At 37.7% G+C, this 16,921-nt stretch overlaps 1 protein-coding gene across 1 annotated transcript in view; it reads right to left on the reverse strand.

Moving 5' to 3' along the window:
• Window positions 1–3,654: 3,654 nt before the first annotated feature.
• Window positions 3,655–16,921, reverse strand: part of TSHZ2 (teashirt zinc finger homeobox 2) — a 142,522-nt gene continuing 129,255 nt past the window's right edge. Inside the window, exon 2 of the mRNA XM_074157117.1 lies at window positions 3,655–7,758. Within this exon, the coding sequence (XP_074013218.1) occupies window positions 4,688–7,758 (3,071 nt within the window). The 3' untranslated portion in view covers window positions 3,655–4,687. The remainder of the gene's footprint in view (window positions 7,759–16,921) is intronic.

Here is a 16,921-nt window from a genome sequence, read left to right on the forward strand (position 1 = left end):
ACAGGACTATTTTGGGGGAGGAGTGATGGCTTGAAGGCAGTTCCTTGCTGAGGATAGGCTCTGTGTCTCTCCTCCAGCTCAGCAGAAAGACCAACCTATTCCTCTTCCTATTCCCCTGCCTTCTCTTCTCTCCTTCGTGGTGCTCAGCAATGTTACTTAGTTTACCCCAACAAAAGTCTATTTTAAAATGGGACTTCCTCACAGAATTTTTTTACCATTGAGAAATCATCGTTTTCCAACAGGATGTTGTCAGAAAAGCAATTTGAACTGAATAATCAAGGCTCTCATTGCAATGAACCCTCTCTTTATGGCTGATGACGTGGTGAGAACCTTCAGTTTTGCTGGTAAATTCTGCTTACAAAATTGCGGTGGACACTACTGCAGGCAGCTACGTCCCAGCATGTCTGATTCTTCTCAACGGATCTCTCAGTTACTAATGTTTCTTGCTAAGAAGAAATGAAAGATGAAGAGGAAGCTAAATTCTCAAGAATATAGCTTTGGACGACTAATTCACACAATTGTCTTTGCCCATGTAACACCAATATTGGCTAATACTGGAACATGATGTTCACAGCAGCTCCTTCTGTAACAGAGGAATGAGAAAATAAAATCCACAGAAGGAAAAAATCTTCTATTTTGGTATACTTAACACATACAGTTATCTACGTGTCCTATATATCATTTAACAAATTGCTTTGCAATTCTTACAGGGCGTGGTATAATGACTGATTTAAAATCACTGCATTGCTTAAACTGCATTGTTCTTCATCAAGTTGAGTCATTTTTATGTGAAGTGTCAAGCTCTCTAACAAATAACTGCTGCCAGACAAATCAAGTTCCTCATCTTAAAGCTACGGCTAAATAGTTTATAGCTTTAATCTGCTCACTGAGGTGTGCAGTCTATGACAGTAATTATAAATGCAAGGAGAAATTATAGCTGAATGCTTTAACTGCATTAGGAGCCATTTGATGAACAATCATGATTGCCTGCTCATTTTCAACAATAGAGGGCAAGTTAGTGTCAGTGCATTAGAGGATTTTCAGTTCTGCTCTGCTCTTTCTTCCATTTACCACAGAATGTCAGTTGTCTCCTATAAAGTAGAAAAAAAGCACTGTAGAAGCTTTAAACTTGATGGTTAAAAAAAGACAAAGGAGGAAACGGAGAGAAAAACTGTTTATCATTATGACTCATTTTTTTGTTTTGCAGCAGCCTTACTTTCAAATTAGTTCATCTCAGGTAGCTGCTTGTTTACTTATCAGGGTCTTTTGAAAAAGAAATCTCCCCAATCGAGTTGGTAAATTTGACTCTATAGAGACTTATTTCTATAACAAGTTGTAGCTAAGACCACAGATAGCCTTGGTTACTGACCAGTTTATAGCCAATCTCACCTGAATTTAAAGTGAGTTATACAATTCTGCCCTGTCTTTTTTTCTTTTTTTTGGGGGGGACAACATAAAAATTCTAATTTAGTTGAAACAATGAACAAATGTTCTTCAAAGGTATAAGTCAACATAAAAATTACTTCTAATTAAAGCCATGTTCCATAATGTTCATGAGTTTTCTTTGAAGAATAGCAATAAAACCAAATTTGAAGCAGGTTAAATGAAAGAGAATAGAAATGTCTGATTGTTGTATATTACACATAATTTTACATTACTAAACCCATATCAGTTAGAAGAATTCAAGAAAACACCAAAGATGAATATAAAACAGATATATGCGACTTTACATTTAAGAAGAATTTATAGCAAATTTCTTATAAACAGCCTCACAGGGGTCTTAAAAATAAATCCATATACATAACACATTTTTCTACAGTACTAATCCAGATTATTAATTTATATTTTTAATGATAGCTAAAATTTTAAAATATAATCTTTAATAGTAAATTTCATTGAAATATGGAAAATATTTTATGTATTTCTATACTTTAAGTACTCTTCCGACGATTTTATTTCCATTTATTTCCATATATTTTCTCTATTTTTATTTCTATTTCACTACAGTATTGCCTAGAAGAAGTAAATGCAAATGCATGTGCGTGTTTTAAGAATCTCAGTATGCTTTATATTTCTTGTTTCTAAATACTGTGCTCTCCTCTATGTTATTATTCAAATGTACACTGAATCTTAAAATCCCTGTTTTTTGATTTAGTCTCCTTGCAGATCTCAGGAAGAAACGATATGAATAAACTCTGGCCTCCACAATTCTAACATAGTCAGAACTTCGATAGGCTTACGGCTCCAAAACTATAATAAAATCTTTACAATGCTATCCAAAATACCCCATCATTTCATACAATTTGTGCTATCATGCATACCAACTAAAATTGTAGTTCCAGATAACAGTGCTATCAGTCTGTCATTGCAATTTAAATATATTTTTTCAAAGGTAAGATACAACCTGCATCTTGATATAAATTAGAAATGGATGAGTATTAAGAGGACAGCAATTTCTCAGTACCCAAAGGCAGGAAGGACAGTACCTTATTTATGTAGTTACATATCACCTGAATAATACCCGCGATGTGTCTGCGCAGGTTATTACAATGCAGAAGCCACTTTTTTCCCTTGGAGATTTCTTTTTTTCTTTTTATTTGTTCCCCAAATTCTCAGAAATAGTAACATGTTTATAAAGGTGGGTGTTCGGTTTGCCTCTTAGTAATAACACGGTGCTTTTAAGACCAAATCTGAAACATTTGTCATGTATTAAGCCATGAATGTGCCAAGATAACTGTTACATTAATATATTTGGCAGATAGCTTTTGTTTGATAGTACCCAAATTATTGGTTTGCTTTGATATCTCTTGTGTGAAAACTATGAATGTCAGAGTCTTAATAATCATTAGCTGGTGAGGAAAGAAACAAAGTATGGTATATTTTTCCTAACCAATTTCTTGTAGCTTTCTGATATTTTGTCAGGTATGTTGACTTTGAATGGTCAGATAAACAAGGAACATTTATTTGTTGAGTTCTAATGTTGGGTTAAAAATGCCAAAATAGAAATGTAAACATTTTAGCCCTATTTAGAAAACAAACTACTTTAGAGTTAGATGGAATTTTGCTGGCTAAAATATGCAGGAAGGATAAATCCAGTCAAATGCAGACAGCATGTACAAGATGTATGCAAAACTTAAATCTTGTTGCACTTGAATACTGACGTTATACTCTGTAGTTACAGCTTCTGTTACCCATCCCAAAGTAACCCTTTGATTAGTGGTTTAAATTATTCAAAAGTAGCCTTTTTAATGGGGCTTAAGTGATGCATAGTCCTTGTACTGGCTCTGTACACAGAAAGTGTTTCTTAAAGCTTCATGAATATTTGCAGCAAACAAATGTGAAATCTTCACACAAACGGGTATTCATCCTCAAAGTGCTTGCACCCTCAATTAGCCGGAGAATAGCCACAATAGCAGGTGGCGTAAGTGACAACTCACAACACATCTTTAATTTTGACTGTCTGATGAATTCATTTTCCGAATGTTATTCAACTAATGAACATGTTGGAGAAAATCTGAATCTGCACATGATTATTCTGTGAACAGAAGAAGCGCCTGAGTCTGCTGGAGAAATTGTTGGGAATGACTAATGGAGCTTTGCTGGAAATAAACTCGTTAGAACAAAAAACTTCTGTTTGGACTTTTAGTTGATGTTCTGCATATTTATTTAAATCAAGAATATTCAAGTTTGTGAATCAAGTAAAATTAAAAATGCAAAAATTGTGTGTCATCTGAACATTACATTACATGTTATAAACATTGGTTGTGGCAGTACTCTGGTTGGTGTATCTTTCAGCGAAAAATAGCAACACTAATGTAGAAGTATCCTACTAACAGGTCTTTGAAATATTAAGCTTGTGAAAAATCTAGCTGCTTCCTCAATTAAGCATTAACCCCCCCAGCTTATATAAAAAATTGCACTGAAGTCAGTGATGGTTATGGATTGACTAGCACTCCCACCAACATGAAACAAAATATAATCAAACATCTTAAAGATTAAAAAAGGAATGAATGGAGAGCTAGGTTAAGTTGATGCGACAAAAAAGGCCACTCACAATAAGTGTTTAAGTAAGTGTAAAATATTAAAGTCTTTTACAAAACTGAATATCCAAATACCAACAGAGGAATAACAACTTCTAGACACAAACTTTTCAGAGTTATTTGTAGATTCTTGAGGCTGGGTTTGAGATTATGAGAAACTTGGAACAATTAAAATTTTGCCAATTTGAAATTTGAATTGTCTTCTTTTCCCCCATCAAAATCAGATTTACTGGTGTGTTAGCATTGAAGGAGGTAATAATCTTTTGGTTTTCAGTGGTTTTTTCTGCTTTTTCCATTGTCATTGCAAAGAGTAGCATTTAGTTGTTGCATTCCACATTGAAGTGCACAGGACATGAAACAATTAATTCTTAGAAACAAAAAAGAGAGTGAGAACTGGGAAAGCAGCTATTTTGAAATTACTAGTAAGAAGCAACTTTTCTACATAGGGCAGTGTGGTTATGCATTTACCAAGCTCTCTTCTTGAAAACATTATAAAATGGATATGTACATGCAATTAGATTAATGAAGCAGGAGTACATTATGCATTTTATACTGTTTTCCTACATTTAGGAATGTACAAATGTCTTATGAAGCCTCCGTAAAATGATGCAATTAAAACTCGCTATAGAGCATGCATACCTTAAGAGTTATTCTTCATCCACTTCTGCTACAAATTGTGAATGGTGTTCTGGTGACTTGCTGTGTGTTTTGCTTAGATGAAGTTTTACTGCATGTTTGCTCGCAAATGTCCGACAGCACAACTTACATTTGAACTTAGAGTCTGTGTCCTCTTCTCCAGCTATTGTTTCAGGAGATCTTTGAACTGAAACTCTGGAGATTTCTTGCTCTACCTTGGTTTGCTGCTCCACAGCCAGCCTGTTCATGTCTTTCATTTGGAAACCTAGATGAGATTCTAAGTGGCTAATGTAAGTAGATGGGGTTCGAAACTGAGATGCACAGTCGCTGCAATAAAAGACTGGATGTCCCTTGTCCATGTTTTTCAAAAACTTTGTTCCTCCGGTTTTCCTAAGTTGATACTTGACATTTGCCAACCAATGGCTGATGGTGGTCATTGACAGTCCAGTAAATTTTGAAATCTGCATGCGCTCTTGTGGGCCTAGATCTGACAATAAATATTTACCTTCAGATGTCTGGAAGAGGCTGGAAGCAAACTGAGCTTGCAAAATGAGAAGATGCTGAGGGTTCCAGTTTGACTGTCTGCCCTTCCTTTTATGCAGAGTAGAGACTTCTGTTGAGACATCCTCAAAGCGTCGGACATCTATTTCCAATTTCATAGATGGGATCCTTGAAGATGCAGCAGGTTTTGGTGTAGTAGCTTTGGGAAGAACTTTGACCATGTCAGCAATGTCAGACAGAGCATGTTTTTGAGGTGGAGAAGTACAAGATTGTGCTTGAGCTGACTCAGCTTTCTTGCCTTTGGATTTGGTCAGGTCAATAGGCTGATCATTGTTTTCAAATAAATAGTGCCTGGATACACTTGCAGGCTTTGGTGGGGTTGGAGCAGGAGATAAAACTGGCTTCTCCATCATATTTAGGTTAGGTTTGTGGAACATAGAAATTGTGCTAGAGCTGGGACTGGAGTTGGATTGAGGCCGTAAAGGCTCAGTGGCCTTGCCCAAGTGATTATTCAGTACTGACTGCAGCGCACTGAGAGGGTTGACACAAGGTAGGTCAGAAGAATGGTTGGCAGCAGCACAACCATTACTAAGAGAAGCTGCTGTTGGTTCCTTGAGGACTGGTTTTTCTTTTCCACTGTCCTCTTTAATTTTGTCTTCTTCTTTCAAGGGACACGGTTCTATCTTTTTTGGCTCTGCAGAGGCTTCAGATTTGAGGAGAGGTTCTCTCTCGCTCTGGCTGAGTGAGACAGGCTCAGCTTGGATGCCCTCTTTAGCATAGTCCTTTTGTACTTCCTCCTTGTCATCAGTTTCCTTCTTCACTTGAGTGCACTGGGCCACATTTGCTGAGACAGGGACCAGAGGCATGACCTTCCACTTCGGAGCTATGGGCCTCAGTTTATTGGTGATTGTTGGCCTGATTTGCAGTACTTGGGAACCCACAGGCAAAGACGGCTTAGCTCCTTCTGAGAGCTGATAAGCTGCATGGATGCTGGGATATGCACTCCAGCTGGGTGCTCCATTCTGAGCTTTATTGATGGCTGTTGTGACAGTGTTCTCCAAGGACTTTAAAATGTCCCCACCACCCTTTGAACCGTCTTCTAAGTCTTCTTCTCTGAGGTACTGGTATTTCATTGTGGGATCCAGTGGTTTCTGAAGAGTGTCTTCATACTCTTCAGTTTTTACTGCTTTCTCATCTTTGTTCACATCATCAGCTTTATCTTTTTTACTTTCTTTTTTTAGCTCAGAGGTGGGAGCTATGCACTCTGCAGATGATTTACTGCTTGATTTTGAAACTGGGCTGTCATTGGCTGGTGCTTCAGACAGTGATTGCATTTTTTCCACGGCTAAAGGATCCAGAACAAGTTGCTTTCCTTTCTTTGAAGCTGAACTTGTGACTTTCAAGAAATGGCCAGTGACCATCATGTGGGTCGTGAGCTGCTGCAAGGTATCATGGGAACTTCCACATTCCATACACTTCAAAATCTGGGATTTGCAGGCCTCAAACTGCCACGTATAGCTGGCGCCATTCTGGTAACCGTAGCGGTTGTTAGATGATAACTGCAGGTTCGCATTCTTTTGAGGAGAAAAAGTATCTGAGAAAGACCCCGTCGTGGAATCGGGGGAACAAGGCCTGTTAACATCAAACACACGTTTCTTTGCTGGAGTGACCATTTTTGAAGAAATGGTTGGTACCGGCTCCTTCAAAGGCACTTTTTGGTAATGTTTTGTTTTTATCATATGAACACTCAGATCTTGAAGGGAATCAAAAGAGTCACCACAGAACATACATTTCAGTACTTTTTGTGCATCTTCCTTGTCCATGTCCTGGAAAGCCCTTTTTCGGGGCTTTGAGTAGCTGGTTGGTCTGTGCTTGTCCTTTTTATGGTTGTCATCTTGGTAGTGACCTGTCTCATTCATATGAACCGTTAGTTCTACCAGTGTGTCATAGGCAGCGCTGCACTGCCGGCACCGAAACCGGCTGGCGCCTGTGAACACCGTTCCACACATTTTGCTGCTCTGCCGGTAGAGCTGGACGGAACTGAACAGGTTGGGTTTCGAGACAGGTCTGGAAGGTAAATTCTGCTGTAAGCTTTTCGACAGTGCATCTTGGTGCCAATCAAAATCAGCTTTGTTCCCTCCATTTCTGTTGTCACAACTCCTCTTTTCAGAGTTGGACAACTTGAAACCCAGCCCTAAGCCTGTCCAATAAGAGTCTGACAGTATGTTGGCATAGACCGCTGTCATTTTGTCCATGCAATCATGTGCTTCATTCTGGGCTTTGGGATGGGTGCTGTTTTTTGGGTCCTGTGGCTCTCTAGAGCAAATGCTTTTAATATCTGCCACGTGGTCACTACCGTCACTTAGTAGTGATTCGTTTTCTGCATCCTGGTTAGATATATGACTGCCAGGGGAGTTCTGGTAACTAAAGCTCCCTTTCTGCTCAGGACCCACTTCGTGTTCCTCATCCGTGCCAGTGTCATTGCTGCCCTGGAGTTGAGCAGTTGAGTTGTTGTCGTCATCATCTTCTTCCTCCTCCTTTATATCTTCCTCTTCCTTTAAGTCTTCCTCTTGGACATAACCTGAAATGTAATGTCAACATATGAAATAACCTGTTAAAGGAAAATAATACAGTTCAAGCTTTCTAGTTTCACTATGTGTTTTCTTTTCCAGACTTCGTTTTAATCTACAACTTTATTGCCTGTTAGTTCTGGAAGTGAAAAAAGCCAAATGATGTCTCTTTTTGTGAAGGCTGCTGCATTATATTGGCAGATGATCGTAATTCTTTATAACTGCCAGGGATTCTGAGTTAATAATTTTCCTGTCATGGGAGTATAATTCTAACTGTCCTATAATGGGACAGTCGGAAAATTCATATGTAAGAATTTAAAGTTTATACTAAAAGCTTCAATTCTATCAAATTGTTTTTAGCCTCAGTGAGAGAAAGGGTAGAATCGGCAAGGAACAGAAGAAAAATAACTGCCATAATCTTCCTGGTTCAAAGCATCATCTAGGTACAGTAACCTTTTGCCATTTGATCACCTAAAAATGCACTTTGGAACATACACAAATAATTTATATGTCAAATTACAACATCTGAAAGCGCTAATAGGCATAAGTGGAACTCTTTTGTTTATAAAAGTAGTGTACTGTGTACCATAAAAGCAAATGGTGCTTCAATAAAAACAAATACATAAATTTCAGGGCAAGAACCCTTGGAAGTTACACAAGACTATTTGGATGTGACAGAGGTAGACCAAAGTTATCTGCAAAACTGGAAAAGTAGAACAAGTCCAGAAAGATTTTCTTTGACAAATTAACTTTTTAATTAATAAGATAAACTTGATACTGGAAGAGTTGTAAATTTAAAAATTAATTAAGGAATTCAGCTTATTTTTTTTTAGCAGTAACTTTGACTAAGTTACAGGAAAGTTACAGGAAATAACCTGGTTAAAAACAGACTGAAGAATGAGAGAAAAGGATTTTTAAGGGTGATTTGGTTCTGTTGCAGTCAGTGGACCAATTCACAATGACTCAACACAGTCAGCAACTCACTCCCAGACTCCCACAAGAAAAGATGGAGCAGAATGAGTGGTTCAGATATGTTTTCACAAAATGCCAGTGCAATTTTTTTAACAGCTACTGCAAAGCTGTTATGCACAATACGAGCAGACATTGAAACAATTTACTGCTATTGACAGCCACTCATCAAAATTAAATGTTGATTTCAGAAGCACATTCATGGCAGATATGTTGATAAGCTCTTCCAGTTAGGTGCAAACGTAATCCTGTGGACCTTAGTGACTGCACTGTTGTGTTTGCTTAAGATTAAGCTTTTTGTGCCAGGTAAGTATGTTCAAAAAAAAAGCAAAAAAGAAAAAAAGAAAAAAACCCAAACCCCCAGATCACAGCTGCCCTTGGTAACTAAGCAAAAATAAAATAAAACCCTAGTATTCGTAATTGTGAAGTAACCCTCAAAGCACAGAGACCACAAGGCAAATAAGCCTGAAAGTGTTAATTGTTTAAAATACAATTCCTTCCCATTTTCTGAGAAAACCTGTTTTATGGCTCTTTGAGAACCTGGCTCATTTTGCTCTCTTGAATTTGGTTCTCCTGCACAAAGGGTAGCCTTTTAGGAAATCAAAAGGTATGGTCAGAAAGGGTAGAAGCACTTTAACTTATGGACAAAGCCTTCCGCAGTTTTTTCAGATATGTGTTTCAATTTTTCAGTCTATTTGCATCTGCCTCTCACCCCTTCCAACACAAATTTACCGTCAAAGCAAAGAGATGAACCAGAACTAGAGGAACTGTTTCCTGGATGAAGCTGCAGTATAAGAAGAGGGAAATGATGGTGCTCTGTGGATGGGCTAAGAAACCTACAGGAGTTGTCTTATAATCGCATGGTAGCAGGAACACTATGCTCTTCAGCAGATTCTTTCAGCAAAGAAGTTAAATATTAAGTGTTAAATATTAAAAAAATAAGCATTCTCGTAGTGTCCTGGGGTACAGGAAATATTAGTAGCTCCATTTACAGATGATCAGACTGAGGCAGGCAGCAAAGATAACACTGAGAACAAAACATTTCTTTCTCCTCCCTAAACTTCTTCCCTAATAACCAGATAATACTTTCTGTTTACCCCTTTCCGAGCTCATATGTTTTTCAGAGGGACAAGGAGAAAGGAGGGACATGGAGGCGGCAAAAGCTCCTACACGTCATGAGTAGTAACCTTGTTAAACAAGCAGCGTGAACTGATGAGCAGGACTGACATGGTTCTCGCGGTGTTAGAGATACTGTACAGCGTAGGTAGCGATGCTGGCCCCTTGCCAGGATGCATCTCAGTGCCAAGCATATTACACCCAGCAAAACAAAAATAAGGAGGGAATCCAATGAAGGAATCAGACAAAACAGACAACAAACAGCATTCACACAATTTTGGGTCGGTGCAAATTTGATTCTCCATTTCAGCACCAATTCTTTGAATACTATTAACCCATTTTTCACCAGAAGGTAATTTTTTCCTTTGGAGGATGCATACAGTAGTTTCTTCCTCACAATATCCTTTGTCCTTCTAAATGGATTTACCAGGAGAAGCAGAAGTACCAGACAGCTGCACATCCCCCCACAATACAGATAAAATTTTCTGCTTAATTAGGCATTGACATGTTTACTATAACCTTTACAGAAGAGTAACTCGTGCTGAGAAATCCTCTTTTTTTGTGTGTCTGAATAAGATACAGACACAGTCTTATGAAAGTGGTAAAAGTAACTTATTAGAAAGCACCATCAAAATTTCACAAAACCATCAGTCAGCTCCATTTTAACGGTTAAGGGTTCTGGGCACCTTTAAAACCGCATTTCAATATCCCACTTGTAAAACCATTTCTGTTTATTTAAATGATTTAAATTGCTGTGGGCATTTTAAGGACAGTGGAGACCTCTTCTGTGCAGACAACCTAGGGTACAAGACATGCATGTGTCCTTCCAACAGTGTTTTTTACTAAGATTTCATTAGATGTGAAGTTTGATATAAACTGATGTAGCTATTTAACAGGAATAACATTAATTTAAGTAGACTTTGCATTATTTATTTTATAAGTAAAGGGTGTCTTAAGCCTATGCACCCACATGCTTTAAATGCAGTGTCTGTAATAAGTAACATAAATTTTGCACGTCATACTGATGTCCATATAATAAATTGTTGAGTGACCTGTTCTCTTCCCACCAGCTCTCCTCCAGGCTTATTCTGACATTCCAAACCTCTGAGATGCTCACATATAGCTGTCTTAACAGGAAAAAAAAATAAAATTAAGAAATCCAAACTCAATAACCAGAGGAATGCTTCCTCCTTTTCCCAGATGAGAATTTTTCCCACCGGAACTAAACAGGCCCAGGCAGGGATGTAAGATGGGCAATGTGTGGTCCTGAAGAAGTGGGGGACTAAAAATCTTGAAGACTGGACAAAACCCAGGAGCTTCAGAGCATTGAATGGAAGCAATTTCTGGCTTCCTAAATGGAAATAAAGTATTTGGCTTTAGTGCCAATTGATCCCAAGATAGCATATGTCAAAATCATTACATCATTAAGGATAATATTATCATATGGATAATAACAATAAATACAATTCTAAAATGTTTTAACTTTTTTAAAAATTTCTCTCTGTGCCTTCGTGATTGGACTAATGGTAACTCAAGAAACCTGCTTTTCTAGGAGTAGGTTTGCAATAAACAGCTGATTCTTTATTCTTCAAAAGATAACACTTTCTTAGATCTTTCTAGCATATTTCTATAACGTAACTAAAAGAAAGCAAGTCCAGTTAATACATCTGCAAAAACTCTTTTTTGAACTTACGAGTCTAGAACTCCATCCATATCCACCTCCACATCCATATCCATATTCAGTGATGCTGAATCCAGTATTGACTTTCAGGCCCTCTCACCCCTGAATAACCTGTAATTTGCACCACGTTATACATCACTTCTGACCTTGAATTGTAGAGTGTGAATACACCTTTTTCTTAAAGTGTTCATTCGGACTGTTAACTTTTCCGCCAGTGGATGCTATTTTCACTCAAATTTGCTCTTTTCCCTCATAGAAAAACATTTCTTAAAATATATATATATACACATACATGTTTCTTTCCAAGACTGGAAAATTTATTTTCTGCCAAAAAAGGGACAGTGAATCATTGTCCAGAACAACACTGCTAATCCATGTAAAATCCATGCACCATCTGCACTTCTTCATATATATATTCCAGTTTTGCTTGAAAAAACATCATTAGTAGAGCAATCTCACAGTGCTATAAGGTGATCTTGTTTCCTTCTTGTTTGGCTTCAGCTCAAACATCTTTTTGTGTTTGGCAGAAGCTGTTTCTTTCTCTGAAATATTTCATGCAGATAATGGATAACGACCACTTCTCATTCCTTTTTCTCAAAAATGTCTAACCACATTAGCTACCCAAAGACAAATCTTAACCTGGCTCTTTGTAAAAGTTCATAGCTATAGATTCATCCCAGTTTGAAAATCAACTGAAGAGATAAATTGGCAACTGAGGAAAAAAAATCCCTACTCTGTTGTATAACTCTTCTATTAAAGACATTGGAATTTCACAGGACTAAACCCAATGCAGCACTCTGCAAATGCAATAGAGTTTCATGGAAAGAACTCTCAAAACATGAAATTTGTAACACAAGGGTGAATTATATCATTTCAGAGCTTTTAAAACTATGTTAACAATTTCTGTACCCAGGAAAGGGTAACAAGGAAATTACCTTCTGTTACGTTCTGCAAGATGGAAAGAAAATGCAGGGAAAGGTTACTATTCTCATCACGGAGGGAGCAGAGAGCATCTGACTCTGAATCATGGGGGTAGGAGACGAAAGAGCACCTCTGTCATCTGGTCTAAACATCCCAGTAGTGTGAGCTTTATTCCTAAAGCCATGTGCATCCTGAGTAAGGTTTTACATGTTCTCAAAACCTCAGAAAAAGCTGAATATACTCAATTGCCTCTTTTCTGGGAGGCCAGTCAATTATAATGCAAAATGGGAAATTATTTGCACCTTTTGCTGCTATTATTGTTTACTGTCACATCCGAATTCATTTAGCAGAGGCTTAGAAAGTTTCAATCACCACACTACTGATGTAATTTTCTATCCAAAACAACTTGTTATCTCAAAGGAGAGATTTTCCCAGTATCTTCTTGTCCTTCTTCTTTAAAACTCTGTTTTTCAAACAGTTACAGCAGCTGATACTAGGGCATGAATTTCTGTCTCTTGCAGAGTAGGAAAAGGAACATCCGTTACCAATCCACAGCTGGAGGATAAAAGCAACCTCTGTGGTGCCAAGTCTGCGAAGCCACTGCAGCTCAGGAGCAAGGAGACTTGGAGTGGCTTCTGCCATAACTGAATTCTAACACGCAAAGGCAATTCCATGAAGCCATAACCATTATTTATATATGCTGAAATGAAGCAATTTTTGGCTTTCATTTTGTTGTACTCTTATTAGGATTGTATTATAAAGTTTTCTATTAAATGTCCAATTTCCTACTGGTTAAGAAGGCAAAACATCCACTAGCTTCAGTGGGACTTTTAGCAGCACAAAGGAGAACAGATTATGTCTTTCATACATTGCATCCTACACAGTTATAAGTCAAATGAAAATGATCAGTGGCTGGAAGAATATATGCAGGGAACTGGCTTGTGAACAATGCATAAACTTGAAGCAAAACCATTAATAAAACAGGAAAAAAAAAACAAACACAAGAAAGATGGGAAAAAGAGGTGAGCTGATACACTCTGCTGAACGGAGAGTCCATAGCAGGGACAGAATTATTATAGAGTTTTTTCTTGAATATTTTCCTTAAGGATGATGTTGTTTACATAGTCAGTTATTGCACTGCAAAAGAAAGCAACTTCAGTCATATTTGCCTTGCTCTGGATTCAGTCAGTCTGAATGGCTGAATTGCCAGGTGCTTGCTGTTGCAGAAATGGATGTAACCATGTTCAGAGCCAACAGTTCAAGTTCCTTACATGAGGGCTTAGGGTGTAAGCAAATAATTTGCCTTTGGTTAAAAACATCTCTGTTATTTTCTACAAAGCCCTGGAACTTACAATTTCATTGTTTCAACCAGCTGAAGGTGTTTGACGTTTTCCAGGTTGCATTTTCGACAAATATGCTTCTAATGATAGTTATGAACCATTGCATCACTTGAACAAATTGATGAGCAAAGAACTTGACCTTCCCAGGTCTTTGCTGGGCAGGAGCAGCAGACCCTCCCCACCTCTGCCTCATCTGTCCCACCTGCCCATCCTTAGCACCAAAGTCCTTGCCCCGTCCTCGGCAGGCAAAGTTTTCGACAGGCATCAGGCAGCCATCACAACATCACTACGTGTTGCATTTAATTGCTAGTACAGATGCAAAGAGTGCTTTCCAAAATGCAGTTTGGTCCTGAACAGTTAAAAGAATACAGTAGCAGCAAATATGTTTTCCTCTTTAGTAATTTTAATTGCACCAGTGTAAATCACTTCACTGACGAAAGCGTAAGTCTGAAACTTTTGTCTCTCTTTGCCTTTCTTGTTTTCTATTGTCCTATTTATTGCTGTGGAAAACAGCAGAGTCTCTTTGTAAATCTATAGATTACCTCATTTAAAATCCAAATTTCAAATTATGTTTTCCCTCTTTCATTATCCTAGGTTCCCCTAAATACCAATCTAAGTTTCTTTAAATGGCACGAGCTACCAATCAGAATCACAAAAAAATATATATCTATATAAATTGAAATTGTAATGAGTCTTACCAGTGTATTGCTAGCACTTTGGTTCATTTGATATGAACTTTGTTTTTTTAAAGTACCACATGGTAAGGCTTTGAAACTTCAGTTTGTAAAAAAAAACTGTAACAGCCTTACAGCCTTTGAAGTCACTACTGATATAACTCTGAACAGATCCATTCAAGTTCAACTAACATCAGACAAATGTTTAGTGTATCAGAGGAAGCCACAAAAGCAAGGATTTCATCAATATTTCACAACAGCCTCAGGGAAACTGTAGATTGCAATGCTGTAGGGCAGCTAATGGAATTACACACAAGGGTTTTGTACATTTAAAATAAGCAGCTACTAAAAAAATTACCCTTCAGTTTGATAGAAACTGTATAAAACTGCAGATGGGAAACAATTAAATAGCTACCAACATTTATCCATGTCAGCCTGATAGGTCATTTAATAACAGGTATTTCTTTCCTTCTTTCTTTTTTTCCTGGTAGGGCAATAATAAAGATTAACATTTATGAAAAGTAGCATAAAATATAGTACAGCCAAATGAATAATTAAAGATGCTTCTGAAGAATTTGTTTGCTATTGTATGGCCATGAAGACTGCTCTCCAGTAATGAAGTACATTTATATTAAATACAAGTGTAAATAGAAAGAAGATGAGGATTATGTTTATGGACACTTGTTTTTTATCCTAAAGAAAAAATAATCTTTGACTCATTTCTATTGAATCCATGGCTATTCTCATGGACAGCATTTCTTAACAACATATTCCCCTTGAACACAGTTGGGCCCTAGTTTTGAATCTACGCGGGGTACACTTGAAGCTGGACATAAAGATGTAATAAACCAGTAACTTTCTGATCAGATCAACACTTTCCCTGAACGGCTCTTGATCAGAGTGAAGAATTCTGTGTATGAAAGAACAAGGTTTATTCTAAAAATAGACCCATATAATCATATTCCTTTTCATTACTATGTTCAACGTGTAAAAATCTTGAAGTACTAGCCCTTCACACAGTTCTTTTTGAGTGTTTAGGTATGGTCTGCGACTGGGGGAAATTACTGTTTCTGTTAATAACTGATGCTTGTTCAGTGCATTGAATAGCACAATGTGAAAGACAAATTATTTGATTATTATTTTTAAAAGGCTGCTTATTTCTTGGCCTCTCCAATCCAAAACAGACCAGTTTGGCTAAATACAATGGAGTACCTAGTCTCATGCAGAAGAATTTAAGCCCTAGTTCAAGAAAGCTCATGAACATGTAAAGTTTGTCCTCTCTGGAGTAAGAGTAGACAGGTTTATCTGCCATAAAGAGAGGCATGATGATGCTTCACTGCCATAATTACTTAATAATCAATTATTTATATGTAAACAATAGCAGCCTGATTTCAGTAATGTGACTAAGGATTAAATGAGTCAGCCTTGACAGAAAATCTGCCAGAGCAAGGGGCTAAGAGACAGGCTCAACTGTCATAACTCTGGCATCTGCCACTGATTGCTGGGGTGGCCTCTTGCAAGTCACACAGGGTCAGTTCAAAGCTCAGATGTTTTTAAGGATAACCTCCATGAACAGCCATTTTCTCTTCAAAATCCCAGCCTCCCTGCCTGTTGAACTGCAAAATGCTGCTTCTTGTACACGTTCTGCAGGAGCACACGGGGAAGTGCATTGTGCTTGTACAGTGAACTGAAAATCTACAGCTACTTGAGTGCCCAGCTTCACGATCCAGCGATGGCTAGAGATGAAGCCAACAGCACTTCTTACACGTATTTATTAAAGTGCAGAATTCATGTGCAGCTGAAGATGCTGCATAAAATGCAAGCTCCTTGCAAAAACTTGTTGACTAGGACCTAGTATTACAGCCTATTTTTAAAGAAATATTAATATGGCTTTAAAAGTACACTATTATTATAACATTTGTCTAAAGAGCAGTGGGCCTTTTGATTTCCCCTTTGGATACACAGCCACATTGCAGCTCCAGTGAGATCTGCTTTAAGGCATACTTGCCAGTAATATTCATAAATCTATGCTGGTTACTCATATTTGGTTAAGTCATGGATGCAACATCATTTGTCTCTTAACATCTCTTTAGATAAGGTACATAAGTAGAAAGTGGGAGTATAATAAAATATCTTCCTCATCTTCTTACTTTGTTTTGATCTTGCATTCCACGCAATAAACCACTGTAATAATTTTGCAGCGTGAATTTTCACTTGCTGGGATTTCAGCATAGAAGGAACACTAGTGAAGAATACACAGATCATCAAGTGTTTTATTTCCCTCTTTATTTCCCTTTCAGGAACATACTGTTGCAAATGTTGGTCCAAATGAACAGTCTGTTTCTTTTGTGACAAATATTATGGCCAACAAACTTGACTTTTGACCATTAGACGTCTCTGCACTTATAGCCACATAACCACCAAAGCACTAAGCCAGCATGAAGGTCATTACCCCGGACAGCATCTTACTTCG

This window comes from Numenius arquata, chromosome 12 (genome assembly GCF_964106895.1).
Source record: "Numenius arquata chromosome 12, bNumArq3.hap1.1, whole genome shotgun sequence".
NCBI classification, from domain to species: Eukaryota; Metazoa; Chordata; class Aves; order Charadriiformes; family Scolopacidae; genus Numenius; species Numenius arquata.